The 19,494-nt window shown below is 36.9% G+C and overlaps 1 protein-coding gene across 1 annotated transcript; it reads right to left on the bottom strand.

Moving 5' to 3' along the window:
* Positions 1-237: 237 nt before the first annotated feature.
* PTH (parathyroid hormone) lies at positions 238-1,378 on the bottom strand. The gene is made up of 2 exons (XM_005442713.1): positions 1,293-1,378; positions 238-511 (listed from the first exon to the last, which is right to left on the bottom strand). The coding sequence occupies exons 1-2, from the start codon at positions 1,376-1,378 to the stop codon at positions 238-240; spliced, it is 360 nt and encodes a 119-aa protein (XP_005442770.1).
* Between the last annotated feature and the right edge of the window lie 18,116 nt (positions 1,379-19,494).

The raw sequence follows: 19,494 nt of genomic DNA, 5'->3' as shown, positions 1-19,494 counted from the left end.
TAAAAGTTAATCAGCAGAAATTAGCAGCAATGGCCACAGGTGGACTGTAAATGCATTTTATCATTTATTATTTGGTTGTGAAGTGTCTAACTCAATAGGACTACTACAATCTTGCAATCTTGAGTGCAGCCTTTAATCCTTATTGCAGTTTGAATAAATAATAATAAAATGCCCTAATTGATCAATGATATACAGACACATGCTTACTTGGACAGACACAATGCTCTGTTTTTTTCACTATGGCTTTGTTTTAAAGAGTACATCCATGTAAGCTTTGCCCAGATCGATGGATTTCTTCTGCATTGCTGCCTGCAAATGCTCAGGGAGCAGCCTCCGACTTCTTATCTCACCCAGGACAATATCATCCTTGTTTCGAGGCCTCTGGGTCCTAGCATCCTCAAGGGCGCTGTGCACATCCTGCAGTTTCATCTGAAGCCAGTCCTGTCTCTCCACCGTGTGTCGATGCTCTCCAAGATTATGCATTAATTGCATCTCACTCACTGATCTTTTCCTGCATGAAAGAAAAGCAAAGAAAGAGACAAATAATGGCCCTTCTTGAATTCTAGATCTTCACTCAGAAACCCAGATTTGGGAACTTTCGTGAGGTATCACAATACAGAGCTGCAGAGCATAACTTTCTAATCTGTAAGGGATAGAATGACATACGGAGAAGAGATGGAGGTTGGATGGTGATTTTTATTAATAATGGATATGTTAGTGAGAAGGCATGAAAAATGGGTAGTCCAGTTTTATAACTGTATTGTTTGATTATATATTCATCATTTATTTTGGCTTTTGTAGATGAACTTGGGGCTTATATGATAATAGGAAATTTATTAATAGAACTATAGTATTTATGCAGTGGTAATTTTCCGTGAACACTAGAGCCAAGGAAGCATGATTTCCTGTGGATTTGTGTCTCAATGCTGATTGATGTTATCTGAGTTCCAGCTAGATTCTCGCATGGTAAAAAAGATGTTATCCTGTGTAGACCCCCCGCTAAGCGTCTAATAAGAGATGCAGTTTACCCAATGATATTCCTAAGAACACTTACCTGATTTTTCATCCTCTACTCAGCTGCCTATTTTCCAAAAATGTGTAAGAACACAGAGTATTTGAGATCTCTACAGCTGTATCTAGAGGACAGAATTTGGCCAGCTTGGCCAAAGTCTTCAAAAGCAGAGACAGAAAAACTCTCATACACATAACTTAGGTACAGACAAACCAGTCATATTCTCAAGAACAGCTAAAGTCATCCTCCAAACTTTGGAAGTGTATAAAAATGTACTTACATCATCGGTCTTCCATCAGAGTTTGTAAAAAAGCATATGGCATATAAAATGATTGCAGTCCTGGCCAGATTTTTTATAGAGGTCATTTTGTCTATAAAGATAGAAATGAATACAGGCATAAATCTGTATTTCAAGTAATTTCTGTTAATTCCAAAGAAAATTAGTTTAGAAAAAAGTTGAAGACAGACATCAGAAAAGTGATTTTGAAAAATTTTGAGTTTGTGAAATGGATTAGAGCAAGGAATGCAAATGAAGGATTTAGTTCTAATACTAATTTTGTGAGCAACTTAATGTTACTTCACAGGCAAGTCTACAGACTTTTGTCAGCCTTAGTTGCCCTGCATCATCATCACTGTATAGGTGCCCATCTGTTGGATAACTGGGAGAAAAGCACCATGTTCTTCCATCATTATTATTATCATTATTATTATTATTGTCATCATCATCTACTTTATATGCTCCAAGTATGTTGAAATACTTTTATATAGCTATGGAAGCTGACAGTTTTGTTCTTTTATCTACTTCTTTTGTATATCCTTTAGAATGAAGAAGTTGACACTTTCCTTGGCAATTTTGCATAGAGGCATAACTCTACTCAGTTATGTCATTCCCCTTTAATTGCATAAAAGAAATCAGAACTGAGCCCCTCATCTTTTCAGTGATAAACCTGCATTGCCAGTATGAATTCCACTCTGCTTTGTGCATCATCAGCAAAACTGCCACTTTGATATATTTGAAAAATATTTATTATTGATGATACTACAACAGGCAGTAATGACACAGTCCAAATACCAGTTTCCAGCTTGGGTTTTCACTATTGGCAGCCTGAAAAGGCATCTTTTTGTTATAACTGAAGACATTTGATACAGAGTAACTGAAACTTAAGAAATGTAAATATATAAGAAATATAAATATAGAACTCCACCATGTCATTTTTGCAATTATTTTCTGCAGCTTTACTCTAGGTCAGAAAAGCATTTATTACATGGTATCTTACATGATAGTATGAATGTGGTCCTAGCAGTCCATCTAACCCAATATTATAAATTCAGGACTTAGATTAAAGATATTTCTAACTCACTGTCTCAGATTTTTTCATTTCACAAATTTGATTCAGATAATAAACCAGTTTGATCTCACTAATATTAACTTTTTTTTAAATACTGTCTGAAAAAAAGCTAATATAAAAATTAATAAAGAATCAATGGTAGAATTTTCTAAATAAGTCTTCTAGAGCACTTGGAAGTAAAATAGAATATACTTACCAGATTGTGTCTTAAACAGATTTCTGGTTTGGGTATGTCGGCAGATGACTGTCTCTTGATGTCAAGTATATTTAAAGACTACTGAATTGGTTTAGTGGACCCCTTAAATGTAACTTTAAAATAGAGCTTCTAAGTAACTTAGAAGCCCTTTTATTGTCTCAGTTGATGTCACTCTCAACACACACCCTCCTGACCCTCATGTACCCACCCTCGGATGCTTTTGTTAATTTGGCATTTACAGGGAAAAGAAAGGTCTCAGCAAAAAGAAAGTATCCTGGGTAGCTGTGAAGAAGTTTGACTTTTAAATTCAGATTCCCTATTACTCATAGATTTGTGCGCAAGATAACATGATCTCTGAAGCTGTTGGAAGCATTTGCAAAGAAAACTTTGTGTTGTTAAATGCAGGCAGGTAAAACTTACATTAGACAGTGAGGTTAGTCATCTACAAATGCAAAATTAAAACAAAATATTGAAAAGTTGACTTCTGTAATACCTGTGGGAAACAAGAATTGTCACTTCAGGTCAGATACTAGGTTTCTTTGTGAAAGAATATACTGGAGAGGAGCAGAAACCAGAAGATGATAGAGGATCGTGGTTTTAATGAGAAACTGATGGTACTGAAAAGTTGTTAAAATACAGTGTTAGACTCTCCCTGTTCCATTATACCTATACCTATTAAAATCCCTGAATCTCTCAAATGCACTAGATAAAATGGAGGCATTTGAAAAGGCTGCGATATAAATTAGTACTTTATAAATTTTAGAAAAGAAATATAGAACCCTTTGCCTACATTCTAAGAAGTGAAATGTGTAAATCAGCAATACTTTCCCATATGTATGAAGAAAGATTATTTTTAGCTGCAAGATATTTTTCCTACATTAGTTGCTTTTTCTGAGTTCCAGCATATTTCTCCAGGAAAAAAAAAGTTTACATCTGCACATTTTAACACACCATTTGGAAGCTATTACTGCTTTTACCATGACTGGTTTTTTAGTTATGCTATATACCTCTTGTATTTCACAAAAAGGTAAAAAAGATATTTTATAATATTGATTTACATAGATGGTATTCTCATGGGGAAAGGAAAGGAAGAACCAGAAAATCCACAAAGCTCTAAAGAGATCTGATGGTTCCCTCAGTAAATAGTAACCTGAGAAATAAAGAAATAGTCCACTTAAACAAGTTCAAGGAAACAAGGTAGAGATGGCATCCCACATTATATTGTCGGTTGTCACTATCTTTCCACCTACATAAAAAATATACAGAAGTTTATGGGGATGATATGTTTTGTTCAGAGATTTCTATTGCAGATGTGACTACTAGGGTTACTAACATGAAGGCTGTAGTGACTAAAAGTGCACAATGGACATGGCATGCCAGGAAAGGATTTGAAAAATTTCTACACAGTTGATAATGAAAGGCTCAGGTTTTTAGATTTTACCATAACAAACTTGCAAAACCTTTAACTCAAAGCCTCAAGACAGTATTTTTACAGAGGCCTGGCATTCATATGGAACCTCTAGCATATAACAGCAAAGACTTAACTAAAGGACAAGCATTAGAAAATTTAGTGTCCATACACAAAAAAATCATACTTTCATGGAAACTGGCAGCAACTGATAGTGAAAACGGGCAATAAACCATTAGTAACAATTACAAAATGTGTGTTGGCAGACTTCAGTTGCCAACGTTATTCTTTTAGTTACAGCTGCATCCCTTACAACACAAACGTAAATCTGGAAGAGATCCCAGGCTGGACTTCTGAATAAAAGTGAGACTGAGAAAACACCAGAGTATGATGTTGTAAATGAAAATACTTGATTAACTTTGGACAGCTTATAGTATGTTAGTGCAGATATGCTTAAAAAAGATGTAATTTTAGTTGGCTTATTTGCTGCTTACCTAGTCTTTAAAACAACTCTGAAATAGGATGTCTTATTCACTGTCATTTTTATTCAAAGGTACTCGATAGGTTGTACCTAAAATCCCAAACAAAGATGACTAAACTTGATGCTTTAGAAATATTCACATGTGAAAAAATACACAAGACAAATTAGAATTGCACTGTTTGCCTCAGATGAGTGAAGATACAAAAATAATAAAAATATGAAATATAAACCCCACTATTTGTGAATAACCAGAGCTTGTGATGGTAATTAAAGAAACTTTAAATTGCAGTTCAAAATTGGCATAGCTTTTTCTGTTTATGTAGAAAAAATAACTTACTTGATTTGGATTATTGCCCCTGATATCCAGAAGTTAGATTACTTGAAAATACAGCTGCTAATAGCTTATCCCATGTCATCTACATCTAAACTTGGCGTCTCAAATGTGGGAATGACAGATAATAGCCTAAGTGAATGTAGTTCTTTTACAAAATACTCTAATTGTGTATATTTTTGTGTGGATACAGCATATCCACTGTGTAATGATGAGCTAGCTGAAAATGGTATTGAGCTCTTTTAATGTTTCAGGAAGATGGAGGTTCACATTCAGATTCAAATTTTTCTTTCTTAAGCATCTCTTTAAAAAATTCAGATCTCTTTTGGGCACTAATTAACAGAAAAGTCCAACCCAGGAAATCAGGGCTAACACCTGCAGAAATTCTGTTTAGTAGGAGGGTTAAGATCACCCAAATTTACAGACAATACGGTAAAAAAAGAGGTAGATAAACTCTTATGACAGAAAGAAAAACAAATACTGTCTCCTCAATGAAAAGGCATTTCATGATCTTTTGCAGGTATAAGGCTATGTGTATAAATACAATGGTAAAATATGGGTGAAAATGCCCCAAGTTTCTTAGGAAATTACCTTCTACTAGTGAGGATACATGTCAACTGCCTACAAATGAGGACTGACCTACAGGAGAAATTTTTTGCTTCTTTTGGGATAAGAGGAGGGAAAACACAGTGGAATCTGAATCTCTTTTCTGTATTCTGAAAACAGCAGACTATGAATGAGCCAGTGCATGAGACAGTGGGCACAGCTGAATAGAGCAGTCAAGAAACTATAAAACATTAAATGTTTCGGGTGTCTGCCAGACAAAGGCAACCAATTCAGAAATTGATTGCAAACTATTGGTGCATATGTTGCACTATCAATACTGAAATTTCTTTTCCTTTGGAAGAGGAAGAAGTGAGAGCGGGTAACTTCTGAGGCTTAGGCTGAAATACAATAATGCTTAGAACATTGTAGTTCAAATTTGTGATTATTTATTCATGTACGGCAGCAAACTGTCTCAGACTAGATCTAATCTCTTCTATCATCATCTAAACCCATAGAATGTTATACTGGAAATGAGAAAATATGGCTATATACTCCAGAGTTTATTACAGTAATGGCTTCTTTGTGCCATGAGGCTTTACAGACATCAAACAAGGGCATGGCATTACTGAAAATGAGGGAGAGGACTGAAGAACTGAAGGTGTTGGAATGACAGTATGGGAGGGAAGAGCTGACCACAGCCTTTTCCTCTGACAAGACTTCTTCTTGATCAGTCACATTAACTACCTTTCCCTGACCTTCCCTTATAGATTGTACAGATACTTGAAAACAACTGTGCATGAAAAAATCTCTGTGTTGCTTTGTTTGCAGGTGGTGTGCAACTTAACGTTGAATTTGTGCCATTGGATGTAATCAGACTCCAGGGTTGAAAACAAGCAGAAAGCAATTAGACAGACTTTACAGCTAGGTAGGAGAACAACTGTCATATTCTAAAACTTCTGAATTCTGTATAATCTACTTCATATATTCTATTCATTTTGTCAGGGAAAAATACTATATGCATCTTGAAATTAAACACATCATGAGGTACATTACTGAATATGGCTAAAGGACAAAGTGTTCTAGAATTATACTCTTAAGTGACTAAAGCATATTTTCACAAATGGAACCTGGTGTATTAATATTCCTACAGAATTCTTCATCCTCTAGATTTAAGGCTTAAATACTGCAGTCAGGTTATTCCTGTGCTATGTACAAAAGCAGGTTTTGTCAACTTTGTGTGTTCCAGTGGGTAGTTCCAGATAAAATGCTTTTTAACTGCCACTATGGCTAAGAGAATAGAGCAAGGAAACAAAGTAATTGGTGACACACTGGATGATTGGTGAGGCAACCTTTCTAAATGTGTCCAAGGAATGCTTCTGTCTTGACACAATGAAGAGCCAAAGTGACAGTCACTAAACTCTTCAGAACTTCATTTGATTGACAAGATTTGTGGCTTTTCAAATACCACAGCAGTGTGTTTGGTAATTTATGTAAGCAATGTTGGGCATCTTCAGGTGGGTTTTGGGTTCTTGCAGCTAGATGAAACTTCGACTGCATGCCAGTTTCCAATTAGAGAAAAAACAGCACAGAGACTTACGTGAAAATCAAAAGATGGCCTGTCACAGTTTTAATTTGTGTCCAATCTGCTTCACACAATGTGTTTTTAGCAGCTACTGGCAAATATGAATTTAGAAATAATTGCTTGCCAGTATATTTTTTCTCCAGTTGCACAAAATCTTTCATCTGAAAACCACAATGTTCCTGAATCTCCCCGATTTCTTTCTGAGGAAAGCATATACTGATGGTATTTGTTTCTAGGTTATGGACATTCAGGCAAAGACAAATTAAATACAAGCACAACTGAGAAAAAGATAAGAGAGAAAACAGAAGCTGGTAGATTCCAGCCACAGTCACCAGACTTTAAGTACCTGTGCTTACCTAGGGAGATAAATGGCCACTGTAATGTTGATAGTGATCCAGATCATTTGTAGAGTTTTCACTGATTAAGTGAAACATACACAGTGTCTGAATGGACACCCCATTTTGATCTCAATGCACTTTAGCCATGGTGTCTAATAGAGCTATCCAATTTATCATGGAATTTCTCTATTGACCTATCATGGACACGCCAGGCTTTGATGATATGATCATGGATGTATGAGTGTTTGCTCTCAGCATGCCACCCTATACCATGGCTGCATAGCATTTCACATAGCATTACATGGCTGTTTCGAAGCCTAAATGGAGACCCCTGCTTACCTCATCTCTCTCTCATGAGAAGAAGCTGAAGCTTGATGAGGCAGCCCAGAGCAGCCTGGAGGAATGTTAAAATGTGTGTTAAGGGAAGTTATGAAGATGAGGTACCTCTTAGTCTCTACAGAGACATAGTTCAGTGGTCAGTAACGAAAATGTTATTGTGCATCATGAACAATAAGAATCTGTGGTTTTGAAACATACATATTGGCACATTTTTAAAGTACTGTTAGTGAATTGTAAACTAAATATGCAAGTATTTATAGAATCATGTGTGCAAGTATAGGTTTTACTCTGGATTTAAATGCTCTGATGAATTATTTTACAGTCAGTAGTTACCTAGTGGGATATTAGCCTTCGTGACACTGAAATGCTGTACTGTCAATGCTTTGCTGAATTCCTTGCTATAATGAATGATACAGTACTTTATAACAATTTCCAGTAGGTAGGAAGCTGGCACAGTACTCAAAACTGCTCTTGGATCATCAGATTTTTTGGGATCAATACCATATATGCACACATATATAGGCCAGAGTGTGTATTGAGCTATTACTAGCTCTAAATACTTTGTGCGGGCTTGAGTTCCCTTTTAATGACATGCAATGTGGTTGGAGCTCTGATGAGGGGCTCATGCTGATTTTTCTCATCCTTGAAACCGACATGGCATCCCTGACAAGCCACACAAGGATACCAATTTTGAAAGCATAAGTTATCTCAGAGGGAAATACATGTAACATTAAAACAGGGGTGAGCCTACAATCCATGCCCACGCCTTTTCCAGTCTGAAGCACCTCACTCAAGACTTCAGGATTCAGGAACCCTCTCTTCAGCATATTTCTGCTCACACAGGCACATACATGCACATTGTAAAAAATCATAATTTTAAAAGCAATTAAGGCATCTACTAAAAATGGTTTGAGTAATCAAGACTTCAGGATTCAGGAACCCTCTCTTCAGCATATTTCTGCTCACACAGGCACATACATGCACATTGTGAAAAATCATAATTTTAAAAGCAGTTAAGGTATCTACTAAAAAAGGTTTGAGTAATTAAATATTAGTGTCCACTTGATCCTGAAATTGGGAGGTAGGGAGCAGAAGATATCTACAGGTATCAGGTTTGACCTAACAAACCCGTTGTAAGAATGAATGTGCTAGCTCTGCATAAAATAACCTTGAAAACTCAGGATGATACAGGATGGAACAACGAAGGTCTGCATTTTTATGCAGGTAGCCATATATTTTTCTATCCTTTCTACTGAAAAGACATTTCAAGTTCATATTCCCATATTTTTTGCAGTCACTGCAGATGAGCAGATAGCATCCAAGTAAGTAATCTGGAGCTTGATGAAATCTCATGAATGACGAGTACAATTTACAAATGAATAATGACATTTCAGACCTTTCCTTTAATCCAGTGCATGTCCTGAAAAAACTCTTAGCACATAGTCAGCTGAAAAACTTGAAAACAGAGAGAACTGGCAAAGTTCATTGGTTTGTTTGGGTTTTGAAAGAAAATACTGTGCTAGGTGCTATGCAAACATGCAAGAAGATGAAGACCCTTTAATAATGCTGCTACTAAGGATGAAAAACGTGTTTTATTTTATACAAAGTTTTTATTATAGCAAATAAAATGTTTTAAGTTATGGATTAAAGATCTTGTCCCAGAAATAAAGTCCTTTAAATGAAACCTTCTAGGAACAAGACATTGAATATTAACTCAGTAGTTAAATATTTCAACCTGAAGTATCATCAATATATTATCTTAATACACTTGTACATATATTTATGCTGTTTCTGAAGTGATAATACTTTTCCTGCATTTTCCCTGCTTTGTTTACTCGATCCTTTTCTCTAAATTATTAGCCAGATTATTAATAGTTGTCATAATCAAGTTCTTGAATTAATAATTTTCATTTACAGAAGTCAAGACATTTTAAATACATGCATTTTATTTGCATTATATGTATATTTTTAAATCCTTCTATATTGATCAGTAATTTTCTCAAAACTAATTTTTCTTTTTAGACCTCCCTGAAATGTCAGTACTAACATGAAATTCTTATAGGAATTCTCATAATCTACTTCATCAAGAAGTCTAACACCTTATATGCATTTTGAGCATCAGTCACTTCCTGTTCTGCTTTTTACTTCAGTCTTTTCTCGGTTAGATTTGACAATGTGGTCTATGAGAAAATACACTTTATGGTAAGATGCATGGGTCTCAGGGTTTAACAGTTGTTTGCTTTTTGTTTCTTTGTTTCTCTACATTTCAGTCCCCCTGTTGAGCCAGTGAGATTCAAAAGAAGAAACAATTGGAGTTTGGCTTTATAGATCATCACTCTGACCTTTTTGACTACAATCTTCAATAGAGGAGAGCATCATTATTAACTGTAGTGGTAGTTTCAGTGAATTACATAGACTATACTAGTCACTGTGTCTCTTTAGATCTTCCTGACATGCATATTTCTCCTCTCTCACAGAGCTATGCAGAGTATCTCAATTTAAATTTTTTCTTGTTAAATTTCAGTTCTCTGCTTAGACTCTGCTGAGATCTATTCCTAGGCTGTCTCTTCTTCCATATGAAATTCAGACTATCTTATTTTTCTGGGCTTTTTGTAAAAGGCCTATGTAAAATTAGCCTAGTTTGGGCTAGGATGCAAACAAATAAAAATTTGCTTAGCTTGCACTGTGCACAAATGGCAATATAGGATGCTGAGTAGTAAAGGACATAACCCTGTATTTCTGCCCTCATTTTTTGCTATCCTTTGTTTTAAATTGTGATCTCCCTATCTCACAGGATAGGTTAGTGAAGGTAAGAATTAACCAATGCTGCCTAAGCAAGTCACTTCATTTTCCATGCTTCATAGTCCTTAAAATGGTCATCCCTATAGAATCCTGTCCCTAACTTGATTTTTTCTGTGATAATGCCTGTTAGGAACAAGCTTTTCTCCATCAGCCAGGTAAATTTCCTCTTCTTGTCTCTCTTGCCCTCTTCTTACTGTCCACTACCAAAACAGCTGTTTTTCAATATGTAAGAAAAAATAACAATGACTGTATATAGACAAATATTTATATATAAAAAAGCAGAATCTGTAAGAAGCAACCCAAACTTACACTATTCTGCTACAAACTGTTTCTTCCCTTCCTGTAAGTTGTACAGTTCTGCATAACCTCAAGATTGTACACTCCTGAGTATGGATTGCATTGTTCCATTAACTCTTCTGCAGTCATCATCCTGTAGCAGTAAAAAAGGGCTTTGTAGTTTTACAGTGATCCTACAATGCATCTTAGAATCATGTAAAGGAAGGATTCTGAATCATCATTCCTTGGAGCCTTGTGAAATGAAACATCAGAATAATTTAGGCAATTACTGCATGAATTTTCCCAAGATTAGTGCCCCTTCTCCTCTCTCATGCACTGGGAAACTCCTTTAAAAGGAGTCTGCATCTCTCTGTAGTACAAATGGCCTGAAAAGCAAAGTCATTGTCAAAAGCTAATAGGAAATAGGGCGTACTAATGTGCAAACAGATGCTGAGGCAACAATAGCATCCTAGACCCCCAAATCACTTTTATTCTGAGAGGCCTATAAACATTTGTGAGAGTATAAATTTATGAAGGTGCACAGAGGAGATGGCTTGAACTAACCGTTTGTTTTTGTTCCATGCTAGCATCTGTGCTGTAACTATAAGAACAGACTCTATAAATAGCCCAACCCAGTTACCTTTTTCAGAACTTCAGGAATGGCTAATCCCCAAAATAGATGAATTACATAACTCTGTTCTCTAAACATACTCGTTCACTCTTCAAATTGGGTTCTTTGCGCACCAGTGTAAAATTAGAGCATCCCTCTAGCTTACAGTCAATACTCACAGTTGTTCAGTTGACATAGTTGTATTAACTCAAAGGAGCAATGTTAATTTTCAGCATCTGAGGATTTGGACTTTGGCTGCAGATAAAGTGCATTTAAAAAGAAGAGCAGATTTGAAATATCAGACTGTAACACTGATTCTAAAGTTAAATTAGGTAGACTCAAAAGGGCATATTTTTGACGCACAAGGCTGAATGCACATGGCTGAGTTATATGAGGGGGAGCAAATATTCAAAATGAATCATGCACATTTGCAAGACTGTCCTTGAACTTAAGGTTACAACAGAAGCTGGAGAATTGTTTTTTCCTCTGGAAAATGGTAGTATTTAAGAAGCACTGTATACTAAAGGACAGGTCTCAGTCTGGAGTTCTGAAACCTATTCTTAAAGGAGCAACTGTACACAAATCTGGACCCAGTGTATTGTAAATGGAAATGCCATTCTTGGATCAAATGCTAAGTCTCCGACACTCTAAGGCTGTATTGAAGTATGAAGCTGTGTATTGGAAGTATCTGGAAACAGAATACCACAGGAGTCCTTAATGCATACAATTTTATGTTCTGTTACTGCCTTCTCAAGCTGAGCAATCACGTATGTCACTGCTACAGCGGCCTAGCAGCCTAATAATGTAAACAGAAGACGTTGCATTCGTATGGGCAGTTCTGAAGTCACACATGCTTAAATATGACCTCATCACATTAAGGATATACTTAGAGGAATAATATCCTTTCAGGAAAGAGTGCTCTAGACCTGTATTATCACTAAGGCCTGAACAGGTCTCTTGTTCATGGTAATTCTCACACAATCTTTGAGGGAAGAGTTACTTTGTGCATTTTACAGATGAGCAAACAGAAATAGGAAAAACTATGTCCACAAATCTCAAAGCTGAAATCTACTTAGAATGATCCGAAGTATAACCTGTATCACTGAGTTTAAGTGGAGATACTTTCCCATAAAAGTGGTCCACACTGCGTAACATGGCTGCAGAGACCGAAAGCTGAACTTGCTTGGTATGTGAAGTCCTTCATTCCAGTCAGCAGTGCAGACCACAGAGCTATGAGTCTATTACTGCTCAATTATGTAATGTTTACAAGCTCTTTGCCACAAGTGATCTAACACCTGCAAGAGAGACATATTTCCCACTCTACTAGGGCTGCAATCTGATCTTGTCTTCCCTGTATTGATCTTCACAGAGGAATTATACAAAATCTGCAGACTGTTTTTTGAAGCTTCTTGGATGTTACCAGATTTTCACTCTATGTGTGTCTTATGTTTTGTGCTCTAGAGACATACTTACTTTCTTTCCACCAGCCTTCACTATTTTATTCATCTCTGTTGTGGTTCTCTACTGGGTTTTTATTCCTAATTTATAATCAGTCATATGGCACACTATGTACCATATTTCTGAAGAAATATGAATACATATTGTTCTGCTTAATTTATAGCTCTGCTCTTTTGAAGCATGAAGTAAAAGCTCTTTGCAAAAATATGAACACCGAATGGAATTATTGTCATTTTTTGGATTTCTGGGGAGCCTCGTACTGACAGCTGTTATTGCTGATGCCAATCCCACTTCCATGTAATAAAACACTTCTTTGTGTTACCTCACTGCACAAGTATGATAAATACTTCGTTACAGGCATTTACTTCCATCCTAGTCCTTCCGTGATGGTGAAACACAGGTGTTAACAAGTCATTCAGCTTCTGTGGCTGCATTGTAAATAGCATTAGAGTACCCAGGTGATGATATCACATCAATATTTTGCATTTCCAAAGAAATATCTTGCATCTTTATTTTTTTAGTACAGACCATGAAACAATACAAAGGGCTTTTCAAATTTCTCAATACTCAGAAAAGACTACTGTCCATGTAACATTTTTAAAAGAAGAGGTTTTAAACTATCTCCTGTTTCACAGAATCATTTAGATGCTCAGCAATCCTGCAGTTCAACTGGCTGCTCAAAGCAGGGTCAACAATGAATTCAGACCAAGTTCCTCAGGGCTTTATCCAGTTGGATCTTGAAAATCTGCAAAGACAAAGATCTCAGAAGCTCTCTGGGAAACCTGTTTCAGTGTTTAATTGCCTTTAAGGGGAACCTTTTCTTCCTTAGTCAGAATCTCATATATTTCAATTTGTGGCTATTGTCTCTCATTCTCTCACAATGCACCTTGGTAAAAAGCCTGGCTCTGTGTATTCTTGGCAACCTCCTCTCAGGTACAGAAAGGCTGTTACTAGGCCCTCCTAAGCCTTTTCCAGGCTGAATAAGCTTTTCTAATCTCCTTTTCATAGGGCACGTGATTCAAGCCCCCCACCATTGTGGTGGTCCTCTGCTGGATTTGCTCAGTTTGATCATCTTTTCTCTAGTGGGGGCCCCAAAACTGAACACAGTATTCCAGGTGCAGCCTAGTGTGCTGAGTAACAGGGGATGGTCCCTTCTCCCAGTCTGCTGGCTGTGCTGCTGTTGATAGAGCCCAGCATGCTCTTAGCCTTCATTGCTGCCAGGGCATACTTCTGAATCATGTTTAGCTCACTGTCCACCAGGACCCAGAGGTCCTTTCTGGCAGTGTTTGCTGTAGCCAGTCAGTCCCCAGCCTTTACTATTGCAAGGTATTAGTCCATCTCAGGTGCAAGACTTCGCATTTGTCTCTACTGAATTTGATGGGGTTCCTTTAAGCCCATTCCTCTAATCTAATGCTACATCCTTCTGAATGGCAAGCCTGTCTTTGAGCTGTCAGCTGCACACACACACACCACCCCCCGAGGCTGGTGCCACTCACAGGTTTGCAGAAGACACATTCTGTTCTCATCCTCTGGGTCACTGATAAAGTTACGAAAAAAGATCGGTCCCAGAGTAGACCCTTGAGGAACTCCACTTGTAATTGGCCCCTGGGTGAAGTACAAACCATTAACCACTGTTTTTTAGGCTTGCTGATCCAGGCAGGTTTTCACCCATCTAGTAGTCCATCTGTCTAGACTGAATCCCATCTTGGTACAAGAATACAGTGGAAGATGGTGTCAAAAGCTTTGCTAAACTCAAAGCAGACAATATCCGCTGTTCTCATCTCACAGCCATTTCAGGCCAGTCAATGCCATGATGGGTATTCCCTGTCACTTTTCTCCTTATGTGCCCAGAAATGGCTCCCAAGTCTCATGCTGTGATTGTACAGGAACAAAAGTGAGGCTGATTGACCTGTAATTCCCAGGATCATGCTTATTAAAGGAAAGGAAAAATATGCAAGACATGCAGACAAGTTAGATCATGGTTTCCACCACATCTCTGCAGCAATTTTTTTCTTAAAAAAAAAGGATTCCAGGCTGAGGTAGTTACATTGAAGTTTTGTATGCAAAATAAAAAGCAAGAGGGGAAAAAGGATGTTTCATTTAAAGATATATATGAAGAGATGTTGACTGAAAATAAGGAAGATTTAGCTGTACAAAGGAAGCTGAACTAGACATCTCAAACCCCATTAATATACAAGGAAAGTGATATTGTAATTACAGAAATAAGTTATGTAAGGTACTTAAAGGATCTTCAGTATTTAGTTTTGTTTACACTAAGCAAAGCATTCAGCAGAAATAGCCTCTGCTCTGGAGGACAGTGAACCAGTTGTATCAGTCTTTGAAAAAGGCTCTTGGGGGTCATATGGTGTCTTATATGATAGCAAGCTTTATTTAGATACATGGGTTGCCCTAAGAATTAAAATGGAATAACAAAAAACGGAAAGATTAACCAAAATAAATAAAGAAGATCCAGCTTCACTTCTCTCTCAAAATTATTTGAATATGCTAATAAAGTAGATAAAGAAGACAAACAGGACCTTGAGTATGACCTGATTTAGTAATCTCTGTATTCCTAAGAATATCTCATGTCAAGAGATATCATCCACTGGAGCATGAGTTTCCCACAAGGATTTTGTCCCCTCACTTTCTGTTTTCATCAGAAAAAGAAGCCAGTTACTGGAAAACTATTTATCTGAAAAGAAAGAAAACTTGTGCATGTAATTTTTATTTTTTAAATCAATGTGTTTTACCTCATTTTATATTTTTATCATGCAATATTTTGGCTACAAGTTGGCTTTGCCAAGTTTCACAGAAAATTTTTGCCTCTCAAGGGGTTCCAGCAAGCACTGCAAAACATTCAAATACAAAAGCTTTTGAAAATCTGGTGCATTTGCAGCATCTCAACAATAAGTGTTCCATTATAATTAAAACTATACTATTAGTCATGTATTTGTAATGAGGGGTGGATCTGCTGAGATGGTTGTATCACAAAGGTCATTCTTTGCATAGCATGCATTTTACTTGGCTCATGTTATGATTACATCTGTACAGCTAATTGATTTCTTCAGGTATCTTTCTTAGAACCAGAAAAACAAATCAAAACTACAAAATATTATGCGGGAGGAGGTGTAATTTGAACTTATCATACTGTCTAAATCACACATGCAGCAAGGCGAAGCAGCACTTTATAATGCTTTTCTGTTCATTTACCGTATATTATACAGATTATTTATACATGTATTCAATATTTTTGTTTTCTGACCCAAGAGCTCTGACAACACCTTCAAGGGTTCAATGGCAGTGACTTCCTTCGGTGTAAATTAGAGGGATCAGATTTTCTTAAGTGTCTTGAAACCAGAGTGCCAGGATTTTGGGGGTTTTTATTTGTAGTTTCACAAGCATTGAACCTCATGTAAGTTTCCTTAGAGAGCACTGCTCTTACAAGCCTAAGGTTCTCACTAGGGAATCTCCCTTCACTTGTGCCAGTGATCCCAAAAGGAGAATTTGGCCTATAGATCAAATTCCCTAGCTCCCAGCTTTCTGTTCTGAAAGGCAACTAGGCATTCATTAGCAAAACCAGTTCTTTTACCATTGTAAAGGTAAGGATGCACAACAGGAAGCCTACCCTCAGTGAAGTCAATTTTGTATTAAATTTTGATATATGATGTCAGTTTAGTGATGTCATCAATGGACTTAGGTTTTATTCAAAACCATGAAAGTTTAAATTAAAAAAAGGTCTGTAAATTGTGCCCCTGCAGAGCTGGTGAAATTTTAGGGAGGCCATGGGTTTCTAAGTGACTCCTTCCAACACCTAGAATAGGGATAAGTTCTGGAACTTAGGGTTTGACTGATGTTTGACCTGGGGATCTTCTCTTCTACAGCTGTTTCCTTTGATGACATCCACAATAAAAGATTCAAGTGTCCCATGTACCACCAGACAGGATAGGGGTTTACTTGCTGGGGAAATGATTTAAAATGGTAAGAAGCCTGGGGGTAAATTGCTTATAAACTTTACATGGATATTCTTCAATTCTTGCAATTAGAAAGCTGAGCAAGGTCACTTTGTTTGTATATCAGGGCCTAATTATGCTATCAAACATGTTTTTTCCAGATTTTAGTGCTAGTGGATCGTGATAGGTTGGAAAATACGTATAAAAAGAAAACATTTCCCTCTGTATTTTATTTTAAAGACGTTTCTCTATTACACACACTGAAGTTGCAGAACAAACACCTACTGAAGGACAGCTAAAAAAGCATCTGGGTGAAGGCATCTGAGTATGCCGTTAGCAATGCAGCCCTCTCGTGGAGGGAAGGGAAAGGGTTTCTTTAACATAAGTGTATGGCCATCTAATCATCAGCAACACTGTGAATAGGCTTGCTCTGGCTAGTGAAACCAAAAATATGGGATGCCTCACTCTTATTAGTGAGAAGCAAATCTCTCACATGTGCAAGAAGAAAACAGCTGAAAGGCTTACTCCTAAGAAAAAATATCTGAACAATTTGCCATGCAAATAATACAGAATATGACAGAATCTTTCCACAGTCACTCCTGTGTTAACAAGGACAAGCTGGGCCAAGATAACCCTGCAGTAATTCTGATGAAGTCAATGAACTGTGCGTGCATAAAAGCTGAATCCGGACTGTGTTGTAGCTAATTTTTGTGTTCAGTTTAAGTGTTGACAGGTGGACTCTTACAGATTTAGAAAGAATGCTTTAGGAAGTTACTGCCTTACCTGTCGACTCCCCCTCCCAGCTAGGTTTCATTGCCACAAATATTGAGCTGCATGAATTAGGCATCTGATCATTCCTAATCAGCTGCACGGACTGTCAGATTTCTACCCAGAATAAACCAACAGGAACTAGGCCTATATGAACAAAATTTGTAGATACTTGAGATAAATCAGGCATAAGTAACAAGTACATGTAGTAATAGTGATTCACACAATAGCCCTTATATCAGTACTCTGCTGCAGCAATACAATCGTAACCTCCAAAATCATGTATCTCCAAGATCTGTTCATTACAAAAAGCCACCGTGTTAAACTGTTCGTTATTCATAACCATCACATGATTTTCATGGAATTAGAACTTGAAATACTTAAAAACCATGTAATTAAGAAGCTTTTGAAAATGTTTATCTTTCACTTTTTTAGGACTTGGGCTATATCATGTGATCCAACGTATAAGAATTGAGAATCACTGATCTGTGTTAAAATAACTTTCCCACTATCCACTTAGTTCCTCCAGTACAAAAAAAAAAATACCCCCAAACCCAAAAAATACAGAAACAAAATACCTTGACAGTTTCTTATTCTCCAATGAGAATAAAATTATACTTTTATATCTTTCATGTTGTTTTCCCTGGGGACATTTACATATATCCTGTAGGATGTAATTTTATTCTCAGAATATCTTCAGTTTCAGTTATCTTCTGGTATCTGTATATAGATATATACAGTATAGTCATCTATCTATCTATCTATCTATCTATCTATCTATCTATCTATCTATCTATCTATCTATCAAAGTATAGACCTGAAATTATCCTTCAAATAGATTTCAACTGCAATTCCAGGAAAATCTTAACTCTCCTTCAACATTTAAAGCTGACTTTGCCTTCTGCTAGACTTACAAGGAGTGGACACAACTGTATTTTGTGACATTTTGTCAAGTGACGTTTGTTCCTAGCACAGGAATCTAAATCCAATCAAGCTCCAGAGAACAGATGCTACACATTCAACCTTCTGCAGGTGCTTTGTGCAGGCCACATGATTTCCAGACATAAACCTAAAAGAAAAAAACAATTCCTTACCTCTTAGATTTTATTCTCCTCAGCAAACACTAAGGAAGGCTAAAAATACAAAGTAAAAGCCAGTATTTTCATAATAAAATTTAGACCTTACCTATCCTAGGAAACTTCATGATGACAGAAAAGGAGGTAGTGACATCCCAGAGAAAGAAAGTAAGAGGGTGAATAATTTAAATAATTTTTTCACTAAAAGGTCATTAATTTAATATTTTATTTCTTTTTTTAGCTCCTGGTTAACCACTGCAACCAGTGAGTCAACTGGAGAAGGAAACAGTTGTTTGAGATTTGTCATCTCACTGCCCACATCTATGGTGCATGATCAAGCGAAGGGGACACGTCTTTTTCCAGGAAGAGATTGAGCAAAACCTGACAAGGTAGGTAAAATTAAGTGAGGGGAGAGGGAGGAACATGGGAGGAGAAAGAACCTCTTTCACTTAGAAAAAAACAAAACCCTTTTGTTTTTCCTTTAGCCAATGTAAATAAACAGAAAAAAATAATTAAGAGTTTTTAGAAAGTCCCTTGCTGGCCACCTTTAACTGTCCCTTACAGTAATTTACCCCTGATTAAGTATGGAGAAAGGTAGAAGGGAATAGAGCTACGGGAAGAGAAAGAACAAGAAGTGGAAAGTAAAAGGGCTACAGGACCAGGGAGCTCTGTCACCCTGGTTTAGAGGAATCCTCATAACCACTGAGTATTGCTGTGGTATCAGTAGGACTACACTGAATTTATAAGGTATACTGTAATGCCATAAAATGTCTATCTAAGGCATATCTGCACAGCTAGGGGAAGTTGCAAAAGTGATGGGAACAGACACATTCAGGCTCTTTATAATCCAGCTACTTAATATAGCAAGCATAATGAAGACCTGGTAGCACGAGCTTCACCATGGTGTGGAGCCCAAAACCAAGCTGTCTGAAGATATTCTGTTGATGCTAGTGTGGTCTGAGCGAACGGTAA

The sequence above is a fragment of the Falco cherrug genome, chromosome 10 (genome assembly GCF_023634085.1).
Source record: "Falco cherrug isolate bFalChe1 chromosome 10, bFalChe1.pri, whole genome shotgun sequence".
Lineage (NCBI taxonomy): Eukaryota > Metazoa > Chordata > Aves > Falconiformes > Falconidae > Falco > Falco cherrug.
Note: the sequence above shows the minus strand (reverse complement) of the source record. Positions and strands in the feature narration are given on the sequence as shown.